This window comes from Pogona vitticeps, chromosome 4 (assembly GCF_051106095.1).
Source record: "Pogona vitticeps strain Pit_001003342236 chromosome 4, PviZW2.1, whole genome shotgun sequence".
NCBI lineage: Eukaryota > Metazoa > Chordata > Lepidosauria > Squamata > Agamidae > Pogona > Pogona vitticeps.
Window position 1 is genome coordinate 3,089,120 of NC_135786.1, and position 16,212 is coordinate 3,105,331.

At 53.9% G+C, this 16,212-nt stretch overlaps 2 protein-coding genes across 3 annotated transcripts in view; one reads left to right on the forward strand and one right to left on the reverse strand.

Moving 5' to 3' along the window:
• XKR7 (XK related 7) overlaps positions 1 to 3,785 on the reverse strand; it is a 75,976-nt gene extending 72,191 nt beyond the window's left edge. Inside the window, exon 1 of one of the 2 annotated variants that reach the window (XM_072996615.2) lies at positions 2,579 to 3,681. In XM_072996615.2, coding sequence (XP_072852716.2) covers positions 2,579 to 3,363 — 785 coding nt within the window. In that variant the 5' untranslated portion in view covers positions 3,364 to 3,681. Of the gene's footprint in view, positions 1 to 2,578 lie in introns of both variants that reach the window. The other variant, XM_078392252.1, reaches the window with a different exon arrangement.
• LOC144588812 (uncharacterized) overlaps positions 1 to 16,212 on the forward strand; it is an 856,730-nt gene that overhangs the window by 725,747 nt on the left and 114,771 nt on the right. The window lies entirely within an intron of this gene.

Consider the following 16,212-nt stretch of genomic DNA (forward strand, 5'->3'; position numbering starts at 1 on the left):
GTCTGGGATGTAGATAGCAAACCGGCAGCTCAATAATCGGGCCCTGAGGAAATAGACCTGCCGGGAAATGGGCTTCGTCTTAAGAGCCCTTGGTTGGAAGAGGCAAAGGCTGGCGAGGGGGGGGGGTGCTTCTCGGGCCCATCTGTGCTTTCTCTCTTAACCGGGCTCCCAAGGGTCTGGTTGGCTCCTCCTGGTGTCTCAGCATCTTTGGGGGGGGGTGTGGCGACCAGGGAGTGGGATTAAAGGCAGGGGAAGGAAATGAGTGCGAGGGGTGGGGTGGGGAGGAATTGGGCTGTGGCTAGAAAACCGAGTCGACTGTACACATTTCCTAGAGTGTAGTTACATTTGTGGCTCCAAAATCAACAGAAACGTCTTGTGGGTTCTTCAAACGCTAGCCAGTTTGATGTGGCATCTGCACATTAAGCAGTTGGTCTATGCAGGTCTTTCTGTAACACACACACACACACACACACACACCCAGTCCCCACGCCAGTATGTGTTTGAAGCCTTCTGTCTTGGGAACTTTCCTTCTAAGTTTTACCTCCCTTTCCCTTAAATTTCCTTTACGGCACCTTTCCGTTCCTCCTGCATCAATCGTGTGCAGCTTTTCTGTATTTGGCCTAGACAAAGATTCTTCTCTGTCATCCTCATCCTCATCCTCTTCTTATCTATGACTGGATGTGCCTATCCAACCACTAATGACCTCCATTAAGATCTCTAGTGTCCCCTCTCAGGGGTCGTTAAGGATCCTTAACAAGGACTGAAAGGCCTCCTAAGGCCCTGGGATTTGGGCCTCCCCTTTCCATTTCAAATTTCCCTCCTCCCTGTGCTCAGCCAAGGGCCTCCTGAGGGTCTTCTCTGTGCATGTCAAGAAGCTGGCCGCACTCCAAAAAAAAATGCTTAAGCCAAAGAACACTAGCTAGCCTTCTGGCTGACACAGAGGCTTTGAGCTGAACTTTCCAAATCCAATGGAATTGCAGAATCAACGGAGGCAGGATGTGGCCATCGGCGACCCAGCCCTGCACAAGAAATGCTCAGCACCAAGAAGCAAGGATGATAATCCCTGCTGCCCTGAAGGGGGCAAAGGCTTTCCCCTCCCACCCTGCCAGCTGGAGGGAGTGGGCCATGTGTTGAATGGCTGAGGACTGCCTTAGAGGGAGGTGTGCCCATCGCTCTGGTCTTGCGTTCTCACAAAGTCAGGGGCAGAGCATGGCAAAGTCTCTCCCACAGCCTTCCTCCGAAGCAGCCCATAGCCTTTCCCCATGGGCTGGGAGGCAAGAGAAGCTGGGACACCCCCCACCCCCCCACCCCACCCACACAAAAGGCACCAGAGCCCCTAGCTGGGCCAGATGACCAGGGCTAAAGCACACTCTTGACGGTCAGCCGAGGTGGCCCAACACCATGGCCGAAGCACCACTGAGCGCCACTCTTACCTCCCAAGGAACGGAGGGGCTGGAAAATCCAATTATCTCCCTCCCATACAGAGCCTTCCCCCCCCCCCGCTTGCCCTCCGACCTTTTGTTCCAGGGCTCTCTCCCACCCCTCCCCTGCACGCTTACAGTTCAAGAGAGACCCCAGCACGGCACCCCCTTCCCCACATTGCAGTGTCTTCCATAAATCAAAGGTAGCACAGGACCAAAAAAAGCCCACCTCCACCGCTGAGCGCCGAGTCAGGGGGAGGCCGAGGGTCGCCCGGCTTTCCTAGGGGCCCAAGGCACGGATCCCAGATCGGCCACCTTTTCCCACGCAGACCCCCCACCCACCCACCTCCATACAGACAAAGGGGAGGTCTGCGCTCCCCCCCCCCCACTCCGCAGGGCCGCGTAGGCACGATCCAAGCACACCGAGTGCCCTCCCCGAGCATAATAGGGATCAGGCAGGTAGCGCTCACCTCCTCCCCGCGCCCCCCCCGCCGTCCCTGCGATGCGCTTCGGCAGATGGTCAAGCTAGGCGGGCGGAGGGGGGGCTGGCCTCTCTCCTCCCCCCCGCCTCTCTCTCTCTCACCCCCCCCGTACTCCTGGGTCCGAAGCTGCAGTCTCAACGCGAGGCAGGGAGGCCCAGTGGGGTGACCAGGGAAGGGGGCGTCTCCCCCCCCCACACACGGCCTGTTTTGACCGCGCCCCCCCCGTCCGCGCCCCGCTGAGCGGGATGGCTGGGTGGGGGCTACCCCGGGGCAAAGCAAAGGCCCAAAAGGGGGGGGGGGTGTTCTGAGAGGGCGGGGCAAAGGCAGAGGCGGCCGGGAGGGAGGCGGCGGCGGGGCCGGGCACCAGCAGCCTACGCGCGAGGAGACTCCTCGGGGTGGGCGGTGTGTGTGGGGGTGTGTGTGTGTGCTGGCCCCCGGGGCCGCTTTCCACCGGGACTTGGGAGGGGCCGCAACGGCAGGCTGCCCTTCCCTCCCGCACGCCCCGCGGTGCCTTGAGGTGGGGACGGGGGTGGGTGGGCGTGTGCCCGTGCGGGTGTCCGCGTGCCTGTCCAGCCTCTCCCGCCCCCTGCCCCCGAACTTGCCCCCCCATCCACTCCCCGCCTGCCCGCCCGCCTGCCTTTAGGGCGCCTCTCTCCCGCCCCCCCCCCGTCTTACCTCCACACCTGCCCGAGCTGCAAGAGGTGGATGAGCGACTGCAGGAACCAGACGCAGACCCGGCAGCAGCCCCCGCGCGGGCCCGGAGCAGGGCGGCCGCCCAGCGAGGAGGAGGAGGGCGGCGGCGGCGGCGGCGGGGAGCCCGAGGCGGCGGCGGCGGCGCTCCGGGCGCTGTCCTTGGTGCTGACGCGGCCGGCGGCGCTGCCCTTCCCGGGGACCGCGGCCGGGGCGGCGGGGGTGGCAGTGGGGGCGGCGGGCGAGGCGAAGTCGTAGACGAACCACCTGAAGCTGAGCAGCTGCACCACCAGCGAGGGCAGGAGGACGAAGAGGAGGGTCAGGCCGAACCACCAGTACTGCCCGCCCAGGTAGTAGTGGGCGGCCAGCCACAGGTCGCTGGCCCCGTCCGAGAAGAAGACCAGCAGCGCGCCCAGCACCCAGCAGCCGTCCAGGGCGCTGTACTCGCGGCCCGGCGGCGGGCGGAGGAGCGCCGGTTGGAGCGGCGGAGGCGGAGGTGGAGGTGGAGGGGGCGGCGGCGGCGGGGGGAGCAGCAGCAGCGAGCAGGACGGGCCGGGGGCGGCGGCGGCGGCGGCGGCCCCGGAGGAGGAGGAGGAGGAGGCCGGGCTGGCCGGGCCCGGGTTGGGCAGCGGCGGGCGGGGGCCCAACCGGCGGCCGCCCCGCGGCAGGCTCCCGCCCGAGCCCTCCCGCCGCAGGACCCCCGAAGGGGCGGCCGGGGAGGAGGAGGAGGAGGCGGGAGGCGCCGCGGCTCCGTCCGACTTCGCGGCCATGTTGGCGGAGAGGCGGAGGGAGAAAGGAGGGCGAGCCGCCGACTTCCGGAGGGAGGGAGGCAGGGAGGGAGGGAGGGAAGGCGAGCCGGCCAGCCAGCCAGCCGGCGAGCGGGCGAGAGAGCGGGCGAGAGAGCGAGGAGGGCGCCCGCCAGGCAAGCCGGAGGGGAGGGGAAAAAAAGGGGGGGCAGGAGAGGCAGGAAAAGGGGAGGGGAGGCAGCGGCGGCGAGGGAGGGAAGAGAGCGGCCGGATTGGGGAGGGGGAGGGAGGGGGGGAGGGGGAGGGAGGCGAGGAGGCAGCGGGGAGGAGGAGGAGGAGGAGATGATGATGGAGAAGGGTGGAGAGGAGAGCAGGGAGGAGAGCAGGGAGGAGGGAGGGAGCAAAAGGGGGAGGGGGAGGCAGGCAGGCAGGCAGCGCCCTCCCTCCGTCCCTCCTCCTCCCCCCTCCCGATCAAGGCGGGAGGGCGGCACGCCTCCTTCTCCCGCCCCCCCCTTTTCCCCGCCCGGCGCCCATCCCTCCTCGGTCCCTCCCTTCTTCCCTCTCCGCCCCTCCCCCTGAGTCCCCAACCCGAAGTCTCCTCTGCCCCCCCCGCTCCCTTGACCCCTCGGTGACTTGGGGGACTCACTCACTCATGGATTCATCCATCCATCCACTCATTCACTTGGAGGACTCCAGCCCCCCAGGATCCTCCCCCCCCCCAGGCAGTTGGGCAACTTCTTCCGAGCTCGGAGTGTGACCGGCGTTGCCCAAGACGCTGCCCGGCGCGCCCCCCCCCGCTCCGCCCCCCCTTTCTGGCCATGCCATCCTGTCCTTATGGCCCTCCGAGGGGAGAGGGCTTGTCTCGGAGTGATGGGGCGTCGCGGGTGGGGGTGTCTGGGGAAGCAGAGGCGCCCCTGGACGGGGCTGCAGCGAGGCGAGGGCTCCGGCGGCACCTGGATCGTCAGGGAACCGGCTCTCCCCATGAGACAGGGGTGGGGGTCCGGGCTGGGGGCTGGGGGTGGGTTTCAGGGGGCGATCATCCTCGTGGCCCTTGCCCGGATGCCCGGGAGGTGCAGGACGCCCGAAAGGCAACCCGGCCCCTCCTTCCTGCCTGGGCAGAATGCTGCTGGCCAAGAAGAGGGAGGGGAGATTTCCTCAGCTCAGGGATCCGGCCCATAAAGTGCCATGGATCAGATCTGGACCAGACTCCTCGTGAGGGGCTTCACTCTCCCCGCTTTGCCTTCTGCCCCCAAAAGTGTAGACAGCTCTCCCCCTCTCACCTGGCACCACATTTCACATGAATCATTCCCCCCCCCCGTTGACTTTCTTCGCTGTCCAGCTTTCTCATCCCTACACCATGATCAGGTATCCCATAGCGCAGATTCTCTTCCCTTTGGTCTCCAATGTCACATCCTTCCACTTGATGAACTTCCCTGGTTCCTCCATGGCCTCCTGAGCCTCCGTCATCTTCCGCTTTCTCCTTTTTGTTGGCTCCAGCACTGGTGTGGATTTGATGACTGAAACGACCTATAGAAAATCTTTAATTCTTTCAGTTTCTTCATTGACAGCATTTGGAGTTACGTCGTTCTTCTGCAGTCATTATATTTGTCTCCCCAATTTCCTGCTTTTCTGCTTTCCTCTTTCAAAAGCACCAAAAAGCACCAAGATGTTTTATAGCTGAAAACCCTTAGCACTGGGGTCTAAGCCTTAAGTGAGGCAGATCCAGGTGATTCTCTCTCTCTCCAAGAATGTAGGGATGACCCTTCTCTATTTCAAAGCTTCTTACAGGCCAGCCCAGATCTCTGTCGTTAGTGTCTGTGGGCACCAGGGTGGTGGGCAAAACCTCCTCAGGTGTGGTCTCCCTGAGTTCCACCCTTGTAGAACTGTCTAAACATGATTTTATTGAGTCCGGGGAGTGGGGTGCAGAAAAGGACAGGGAAACAACAATCCGCTCCCAACCCATCCATCCATCTGGGGTTTGAGTTTGCAGCACTAGCCCCCTGGTCAGTGATGCCCTTTCCAGGCCCCTTGTTATCTCCGCAGGGATGTCCAGAGTCTGTGGCTGATGTGGCTGAAAATAATTGCCCCAACCAGCTGATGCCCCATAAGGATGGCCTGCATTGATAAGGCCCTGCCACAACCAGAGGGTTCCCCTGGAGACACTGCTCCTTTCACCCTTCATTCATTCATTCGTTCATTCATCCATCCATTCACTCACTCACTCACTCACTCACTCATTCATTCATTCACTCATTTATTCATCCATCCATTCACTCACTCACTCACTCACTCATTCATTCATTCATTCATCATTCACTCATTTATTCATTCATTCATTCACTTAATTTTTCATCCATCCATTCATTCATTCACTCATTTATTTATTCATTCACTCACTCATTTAATCATCCATCCATTCACTCACTCACTCATTTATTCATCCATCCATTCACTCACTCATTCTTTCACTCACTCACTCACTCACTCACTCATTTAATCATCTATCCATTCACTCACTAACTCACTCAGTCATTCATTCACTCACCCATTCATTCACTCTCAATCACTTTCCTTCATTCATTCACTCACTCATTCATTCATTCAATTTCTATCCCACCAGTGTTCTGTCAGTGACCAGGCAGAACAGTAGTTAAACCGCGCCACTATTCCCCCAACCCACAAAGACATAAATAAGGAGATCCAAACCCTAACCAGAAGTATGGAGGGGGGAAAAAAAACAACCTAGAGGCAACAGTGAATCTTGTACCTCCAGAGCCTCCTCTGGGTTGGGTTGGGTTGGGTTGGGTTGAGTTGTGGGCCGGCTGCCCTGCCGGCCGCTGAGGTCTCCAGTGGGCCGTGAGGAGTGGAAATGGATGGAGAAGGTGTCCGTTCACAAATGCCCCTTCCCCGATCCCTTCTGTGGGGTAGACAGCTCTGCCCAAGGACAGTGTGTGCCCCACCCCACTCGGTCCTCAATGTAGGCAGAACCTCCCACCTCCTCAGCATGCAGGAGTGGCTCCGTGGTCCTCTCTTCCTCTGACTCAGTGGCCTCAGTGGTCTCCAGGGATTCCTCCTTCCCTGCCATGGCCCCTCGCTCTCTACCTCCACCTCTTCCTTGTTTATTCCCTACATCTGCCCTACAGCCTATTGGCTCCCTAGTCTTCCCCGTCAGGGACTTGCCAACATCCTTCTGTGCCCCCCTGAGGACTGGCAGGGCTGGGGGGGGTTCCCTCTGGCAGACCCCTTGGGGCAAAGGCGGACAGCTCACCAAGGGCACCGAAGGTGGTCCTCTTCCTCCACAGGGTTATTAGAACCTTTTAACACGATTACCTCGTTTCATCATGGAGGCGAGTGTTTAAACATCGCCTGGGGAGGACTTTTATGCTGAAAGCCAGCCTGAAACTGTGACACCCAAACAAAGAAACGAAGGAGCAAATGAACAAACAAACAAACAAATGTACAGACATTCACCAGGGATTGTGCAGATGCAAAACAGCTTCCCCTTTTCCAAAGGAAAAACTTGGGAATACTATTTCTTCTAACAGTTTCCAGACACACAGTCCCTCCCAGGGAGCATGTGCTGGCCTGGGGATGCTGGGAGACGGAGTCCCCAAGGTAGTCTTTTCCAGTTCTGTTCTTTGGTGTGTATCAAAATCTGTTCACCGACCAGGCTAGGCCCATTTCCTCCTTTTTCCCCAAGGGTCTGCTGGCTTCTTCTTCTGCTTGTAGCCCTGCACCCCTTTCTGTTCTACTGCTGCACAGAAACCCCACCCCAACCTCAGATCCCTCAAGTTCGCACCCGCTGCCGTTCCTGACAGCTTCGGGAGGCATCTCTTCCACCACGGCAAGAAGCTAGAGGCTGGGTCGGATGGCTCTCCCTTCTGATTCAGTATCAGATTTGTATACTGTAAAGTATTGGAAAGGATTCACAGCACATGTGCCTTTCAGCAGCGATGTAAAGAGGAGGAGGTAGAATGGAAACTCCATGGACAGAGGTGGTGTACCTTGGAATGCCACAGCAAGCTGCTTTATACCAGCTCAGGATATTGGTTTCCTCGGCTTGAGGCTCTCTACATAGATTGGCAGTGGCTTTATGGCTAGCGTCCTTTTCTTTTTTTTCTTTTTTCTTTTTCTTTCTTTCTTTCTTTCTTTCTTTCTTTCTTTCTTTCTTTCTTTCTTTCTTTCTTTCTTTCTTTCTTTCTTTCTTTCTTTCTTTCTTTCTTTCTTTCTTTCTTTCTTTCTTTCTTTTTCCTTCCTTCCTTCCTTCCTTCCTTCCTTCCTTCCTTCCTTCCTTCCTTCCTTCCTTCCTTCCTTCCTTCCTTCCTTCCTTCCTTCCTTCCTTCCTTCAAGCCCCTCCCAGAGTCCGGTCCCTCCCTCCCTTCCTCTCCTGTCCAATTAGTGAACTCACACTTCTCTGGGTCAGGGCTGTTGGCAAGTCTTTCAATCCGAGTCTGAGCCTTCGAGTCCAAGTCCCACGTCTGATTCCAAGTCTTCGGGGTGGAGTCTTGAGTCCCATGGCTCCACGTCTCACATCAGTTGCCCCCTCCCCAGGGGGTGCGCACGGGCAGACGGTGGCCCTGGAAGAGAAGCCGGGAGGGCACGTGCAGATGCACCAGGACCGTGGGCTGACCTCCCTTCCCAGAGCTGACCTGCTTCCTCTGCGCATCTGCCAGCCTGTCGGCTAGGCAGCGGGCACATGCGCAGAGGCAGCAGCCGGATCCTGGAAGAGAAGCCGGTCCTGCTGCCTCTGAGAACGGTGGCGGCGGCTGTGGTATGAGCAGGTGGGGAGGCCCATCTTTAATAGGGACTCGAAAACACGACTTGGAAAATGGGTCCAAGTCTCAAGTCGAATCGAAGTCTTTCGAGCCCCTCCCAGAGTCCAGTCCAATTCCAGGGGCCGGAGAGCCGCCCTTACATTCTTAAGTCAGACTCAACAGCGGGTTGTGACTCACAAGCCCCCATCCCTGCTGTGGGTGGTGCGCAAACAAGCGAAACTCTCCCCCCCCACTTCGTTCCCATAAAAATATAATGACGTAATCAAAATGGCAACATAACCGGTATATAGAAATCTGACATTAAGCTGTCCTTAAAGGCCGCCTTATATATAACTCTGTGTGTGTTTAGTCGTTTAGTCGTGTCTGACTCTTCGTGACCCCATGGACCAGAGCACGCCAGGCCCTCCTGTCTTCTACTGCCTCCCGGAGTTGTGTCAGGTTCATGTTGGTTGCTTCGCAGACACTGTCCAGCCATCTCATCCTCGGTCGTCCCCTTCTCCTCTTGCCATCACACTTTCCCAACATCAGGGTCTTTTCCAGGGAGTCTTTTCTTCTCATTAGATGGCCAAAGTACTGGAGCCTCAGCTTCAGGATCTGTCCTTCCAGTGAGCCCTCAGGGTTGATTTCCTTTAGAACTGATAGGTTTGTTCTCCTTGCAGTCCAGGGGATTCTCAAGAGCCTCCTCCAGCACCACAATTCAAAGGCATCAATTCTTCGGCGGTCTGCTTTCTTTATGGTCCAGCTCTCACTTCCATACATCACGACAGGAAAAACCATAGCTTTGACTATTCGGACTTTTGTTGGCAAGGTGATGTCTCTGCTTTTCAAGATGCTGTCCAGATTTGTCATCGCTTTCCTCCCAAGAAGAAGGCGCCTTTTAATTTCAGGGCTGCTGTCTCCATCTGCAGTGATCATGGAGCCCAGGAAGATAAAATTTGACACTGCCTCCATATCTTCCCCTTCTATTTGCCAGGAGGTGATGGGACCAGTGGCCATGATCTTAGTTTTTTTGATGTTGAGTTTCAGACCGTTTTTTGCCTTGAATAATTTCTTGAATCTCGGGCACAGCGGAGCCTCACGCACCTCATCCGGTCATTTATTCCACAAATTAGGAGCAATTCTCAAGAAAGCCAGTACCTCCTCGTTACCTTCCTGGCTTCCCTCGGTGCACTCACCTTTAGCCTTATGGATTGAGAGGATTGTGTGACACAAGAAACTGGTTTTGGGGAGGGACGTCCTGACCATGTTCTTTCCAGAACTACTTGGAAAGGGTGGGAATTGAATCGGGGCTTTTTCCCTACAAAGTATCTCTCCTCCCATTCTGTTTGCCTGGCCTTAAGGACCAAAGAAGGTCACTTTCACGCCCTGCTTTCAGGCTCCTTAAGAGTCTGGCCATCCTGAGGAAGGTGTCTCAGAGATCAGAGTGAGCAGACCACCAGCCTTCTCCAGGAGGGCTTCCCTTAGGCTCTGAAAGGGACGTCTCCCTGGATCCTGACACCAGGGTCCTCAGCTGAGGCATTAGCTGGCACTTGGCCACCTCTGGACTGAAGTTCATATGAACCTGGGAAACTCTCTTGAGCTAGATTGCCTGGAAACACTGGGTGCTGAATCTGGGTCCTTCAATACACAAATCGGATGCTCCGGAAAAAGAAAAAACCTAAGCTCCCGTCCAATAGCCTCAGGATTGTCTCTGATTGAAAACGAGGTGGTGGTGAAGCAAAGCGTGCTGCTTAAATACCGCCCCATAGCGCTAAAAGCCCTCTCTGGGCAGTTTACAGTTTAATTAGGCCAGCGACACATTGCACGCACAAAAACACCAGTGAACTGGGTGCTGAATTTACCGACATCAGAAGGACGGAAGACGGAGTGAAGTTCGAGCCAGCGACCTGGGATTGAACCCAGTTTGTGAGCAGAGTTTTCGACTGCAATACTGCAGTTTAACCTCGTGGTGCAGTGGTTAAACCACTGTCCTGCAGCCAAAACTGTGCTCAAGACCTGGGGTTCAATCCCAGGTAGCCGGCTCAGGGTTGACTCAGCCTTCTATCCTTCCGAGGTCAGTAAAATGAGTACCCAGCTTGCTGGGGGGGGGGGGCAATGAGTAGCCTGCATAATTAACTTGTAAACCGCCCAGAGAGTGCTTGAAGCACTATGGGGCAGTATATAATTTATTTTATTATTATTTATTTTATTTATATCCTGCCTATCTAGTCGGTTAAGACCACTCTAGGTGGCTTACAACATAGAAATACACAATGAAAATATATAAAAAACGGTTTTTACATAATAAAAACATGTCGACAAAATAGGGGCAAACAATGGGGGGGGAGGAAAAAGAGGGACATCAGGAATTAACTGGGGGGGGGGGAAGGCCTGCCAAAACACCCATGTTTTTAGCTGATTTTTAAAGATACCCAGCGAGGGAGCCACACGAATCTCAGGAGGAAGGTTATTCCAGAGGCGAGGAGCCACTGCCGAGAAGGCCCGATTTCTTGTCTTTTCCTTCCGGGCCTCCCTCGGCGTTAGGCTCCTCAGCCTCACCTCCTGGCTCGCACGATTGACATGGGTAGATCTTGGTGGAAGTAGGCATTCCACCAAGTATTGAGGCCCTAAACCGTTTAGGGCTTTATACGTGAGCATCAACACTTTGAAGTCGATGCGGAACCAGATGGGCAGCCAATGCAATGCGGCCAGAGTGGGTGAGATGTGTTGGTATTTTTTCACCCCACTAAGTAGTCTGGCCGCTACATTCTGCACCACCTGGAGTTTACACAACAGCCTCAAAGGCAGCCCCACGTAGAGCGCATTACAGCAGTCTAATCTTGAGATTACGAGCGCATGCACCAAGGTGGTGAGCGCCCCAACATCAAGGTAGGACCACAGCTGGGCTATCCGCCTAAGATGAAAAATGCGGTACGGACCACCAACACCACCTGGGTTTCCATAGTGAGTGCCAGGTCCAGATGGATCCCCAAGCTGTGGACCCAATCCTTGGCAGGAAGAGTCACCCCTCCCAAAAGAGAGGGAGTTTCCCAGGCCACCAACTGTGGGGGCGCCCACCCTCATTACCTCTGTCTTGTCCGTGTTCATCCTCAGCCCGTTCTCCTGCATCCATTGCAGTACAGTCCCCAGGCAGCGCTGAAGGGACATATAAGCAGCACACTTTGCTTTGCTTTTTGCTTTAACCGCTATGCCACACAGCTACTCAAACCATGGCCCTTCCTAAGACACCCATGTTTCTACTGTATTGTTAGAAGAGCCAACCCACTTGGGGACTCCCACTCCTCCCCACTTGTGCCCCCCAAGCCCCCTATTTCAATGTGAACTCCGCTTTGGCCTTTGTCGTCTGCACCCCATGTGCCATGCTCCCAGCGGTATAGCACAGGGCTGGCAGAGCGCTGCGGCTGCTGTGTGTGTGGACCTCTGGGTCTCTACCACAATGCCTAGAGGGGCATTCATTCTGACGTAGCCTCAAAAGTTCTCCGTAGCTTTTTATGACACTTCATGAGGGGAAGATGGGGACCATGTGTACTAGGAGATGATTAATAAGTAGAGACCCCCCCCAAGTCATTATTTGACATCCCCCATTCCCACCAGCATGATCCAGCCTTCCCCGCCCCATGCTAAACACACACACACACACACACACACAAACCCCTAATGTAAAATGATCCAGGAGAGGAACTTTGTCAGATATGCTCAGATGAGATGCGTGGAGGCAGCTGGAGTGCTTCCCTGACTCACAATGAGTTGTTTGCTTGGCTGAGGATCAGCAGGGCAAAGGTGCCAAGCTTGGGAGCTGGTGCCATGCGTTAGTAAAAGGAACGGAGAGGCAAGCTGCGAGGGAAAAGACAGAGCCACCGCAGTGTCCTAAGAGGGCAAGGGAAAGAGGTGAGCTGCAGACACCCCAAGATCCCTGGTCTGCTGAGAGGGTGGAAATCTTTTTTTTTTTCAAACTCCAGCTCCCAGAATCCCCCAGAACATGCTGGCTAAAGGATTCTGGGAGATGTCACCTTCTGTGCTGTTCCATCGGTACGTTGGTATGGAAAACTATCGCACATCTTACTGAAGATGGTCCTGAAAAGGTCCCACCCCATGGAAGCAGGTGTGCTTTGCATACCTGGAGGTTCTGGATGCCCAGTTCAAGACACCTCAAAGAACGACAGGTTGAAAAGCCGCCTTTGTGTGTTCTCAACAACTTCAAAGTATTTTATGCTTAGGAAACATAGATAAATAAAGCTTCTAAAAACAGACAAGACAATGTCTATTTCCATTTGATCACCATTGCAACAATGAAACGACTTATTTTACATTGATAGCTAGAGGAATTGTTATAGGATTGGAAACGGTTATGTGGTTTCATACTGGAATTAACCCTTTCTGGGATAAATGCCAGCTGTGGTGAACATAGGCGTCTGCTTTTTCCCTAGTGATCTATAAAGTTCTATGGGCATCAAGATTTTCTGACCTGACACTGTCTTTCTTCCTAAAAGCCTAAGGGTGTCCTTAGTACAGTCAAGCTTATTTGGCCATGAGCACGTCAACTTGGGTTGACCATCTCCCCTCCTGATTAACCTTCTGTACTCACCATTAAAAGCTCCCAACCCAAAGTACACCTCTGATAAGAGGGATGGTAAGCTCAGTGTTGCTCGGACAAGTCCTGAACGGCTAGTTTTGCTGTCCAAGGGGAGACTCCAGAACTCAGTGGCAACGGAACATGTGGGCTGCCTATGTACCAGGTCCCTGGCCCTTGGCAAGCAGCTTGCTGGGGAATGGCCTGTCCTAGATGGATCCTCAAGGATCCTTGGGAGGAAAACCTGCCCTCTGATTAATGGGTCTTTTTATGTTCATCTTGCAGGCTCAATGGCCCATCAGTGGAAAAAGCCAAGCCAAAGGAGAGGTTGCAATCTGGACTGAGGAGAGGAGAGGGATGGGCAGCGAAGTTTGGCTCTCGGGATGAAAACTCTTCCTGGGAGTGTGGAGGTTCCTCTTGGTTGTGGCAAAGGAAAGGAAGAGTCTCCAGCAGTAAGGGCCATTTGGTCTTGAATCAGAAAGTGTCTTCTCCTGTGCTGATGGAAGTTGTACACCAAAGCACATGAAGGGGTCTGAGTCTCTCCCGCTCCGTCTCTGCCCTGACAGACTGGGGAAAACAACAGAGACAGTCCTGTGACATCTTAAAGGCTGAGCAATTTATTAGAGCATGAGCTCAGGCTGTAGTAAATCTCGGAGTCTTTAAGGTGTCAGAGGCTTGTTTTTTTTGCAACAGGCTGGCTTGACTGCCCGGAGCCCTTCTGGAAATTAGTCCACTGAATGGTGGTGGATCTACGGGGGCGGGGGGAGTCTTTCCCTGCAGGGATTTGACCCGACACCTTCTGGGCAGGAAGCAAGCTCTGACGCCACCAGAGTCAGTACAAGTCTCTGTGGATTCCCAGAGGAAGGCTAGAGGGTCAGCCAAGCTGGGAATACAGCCTGCATCCAGCCAGCATTCGGGGCCCACTGAGACCACTTCAGCTTTTACCCTCCCCGCCCCAAAGCCTTTATGAGACTCTGCTGCTAAGCAATCTCCTCGTGCGGTTGAGGAGGCGAAACCCACTTCAGCCAAAGCACACTGCAAATGGGTTCTGCCCAGAAAGATGTTTTCTAGGAGTTTTTGGAGCAAAAAAATTAAGATAAGACCCTGTCTTATTTTCAGGAAAACACAATATATATATATATTGTGTTTTCCTGAAAATAAGACAGGGTCTTATCTTAATTTTTTTGCTCCAAAAACACATTAGGGCTTTTTTTTTCAGGGGATGTTTTATTTTACATTCATGTCATCTTCTGACTGCTGCACAAGGGTGGAAGGTGAGGTTTTCACGTAACTGGGGCTTATCTTTGGAGCATGGATTATATGACGAGCATCCTAAAAAATCATACTACGGCTTATTTTCAAGCTAGTCTTATATTCAGGGAAACAGGGTATATAAGGACACAATAAAGGCCACAGGACTACTAAACATAAGCAGAGTGCCGTTTCTTCAACCCAACCCCCACCAGGTCTCCACGTTTCCAAGCTGTACATGATTCTCTCTATCTCTGTTTCCATGTTTGGCGGGTTTGAAACAGCGATCGTATTACCTCCCCGGCCTTCTCTTCTCCAGGCTAAATGTATCCCAGATCTGTCAACCGTTCTTTCTTGAGGGTGAGATCTGACCAGAGCAGAGGAGAGAGAGAAGGGGGGGGGCTCGCTATTTCTCTTGATCTGAAGGCTATGGCTGAAATCCTATGGGCATCAAGGGAAGCCGTGTGAGCCAGAGGACATTATAATCCAGTGGCAGGTATTCTCTGATTTATTAGAATTAAAAACTTTATACTTCCCACCCACTTGAGGCTTCAAGGATCCCCTAAGGATCCCTTTTGCTTTGGGGAAGCATTTGGGAGACTTAGGGTGATGGGAGCCGATACTGGAAATCTGTTGCCCAGGGGCTGGCTGCCGCAGCATAAAGTTATGCCAAGAGGATTGCAGCTGTTGATGTGGCCCAGAATTTCAGTTGCTCTCTCTCTCTCTCTCTCTCTCTCTCTCTCTCTCTCTCTCTCTGTGTGTGTGTGTGTGTGTTTGCCACTGCATCACACCATAGACTACATCTTCCATCTCTCCAATGGTGGGAATTGTTATTCAACACATCTGGAGGGAAGTGTGTTGACATCTGGAGGTCTCCTGAAGATATTCTTTGGATTCTCTAAGCAGGGTGGGGAAATGGACAGCCCCCCCGGCAAAGATGGGAATATGGGAAGAGAGATTCAGGTTTTTTCCAAGGACTTGGCAAGCAAGATGAACTCTCACACCTGTCCATCCTGTGGTCTTTTATTTCAAAGCAGCTCTGGACTCAATAGGGGCCTTTAAACACTTATCCCTGTCCAATTTCTTTCTGTTGTTTTCAGCCCAGTGCTCCACCCTATCCAGATCGTTTTGAAGTTTGTTAAGGATAAGTCCAGGATGGTGAAAGGTCTACTTGTGAGTTGTGGGAATCCTTTGCACAAATGCCCCCTTCCCTTCGCAGAGAGGACCCCTATTCTCTTTTCCTCAGAGAGAGACAGTAAAGTGAGACAAAGAGTCACATTTCTCCATTCACGATATACAGCCCCTTTTTACCTGTCGTTCTCCTTTTAATTCATCAGGGAGTAAAGAGCCACAGGTAACAATAGTTAGCCTCCTGATCCCTTAGCATCTCTGAGGGCGAGTTTACATGAACCTTACATGAACACGGGGCTGGAGAGGAAGAAAGGCATGGACAGACTTTTGACTCTTGCCCTCTGAAGATGCCCATGGCCACAGAGACTGGCGAAACATCAGGAAGAACAACCTTCAGAACATGGCCAAAGAGCCCGGAAAACCCACAACAACCACCAAGTAGGTAAGGCTCAGCCCCAACAGGACAGGGTCTGGCGAAATGGTCTTCGAGTGACTCTGAGTAGAAATTTGGAGCCATGCTTCCTGCTGGCAAGAGCTCTCTTTGTTTCCAGCTAGGACCTGCACTGATGTTTGTAAATAAAATACACATAACAAAGACTTTGAGTGCTTTGTGTTAATGAAACACCGTCATTCTCCAGCGTTCTCTCCTGGAAAGACTAAGCTCCTTTAGGACCGTTGCTGTCAGACTTTTCATCAGAGAAGCAGGGAAAGCTTCAAAATAAACATGGATGTTGTGTTATTTTTGTGTGTGTGTGTGATCACATGCAATATCTGTGGTCCTCAGGCAGTGACTGTGCAGAGCCCTGCTGTAAAAGTGGGGTGAGAAGGGGAGTGAGCAGCAGAACTCTGGGAGGCGTCGGTGGCTGAAGGGCGCGTTGCCCGCATTCGTTTTGGCAGTCTTCTCTCAGCCCTGGAATGGGCGAAGAAAGATTCAAGGGCCTCTGAGAAGGCGCAGAGTGTGCTCCCTTGGGGACCGAATCATTATACCAGATCCTCAGAAAGTGGGAATTAAAGGAAAGAGTTTCCAAACCAAACAGTAGCCATCATTTCCAGACAGCTCCGGCATCTCTTTTTCTAGAAATTATTAGACATGCTTCACAACTGAGGTGCTGAAACAGAACGATGTGTGTAAAGCCACTAGTGAAG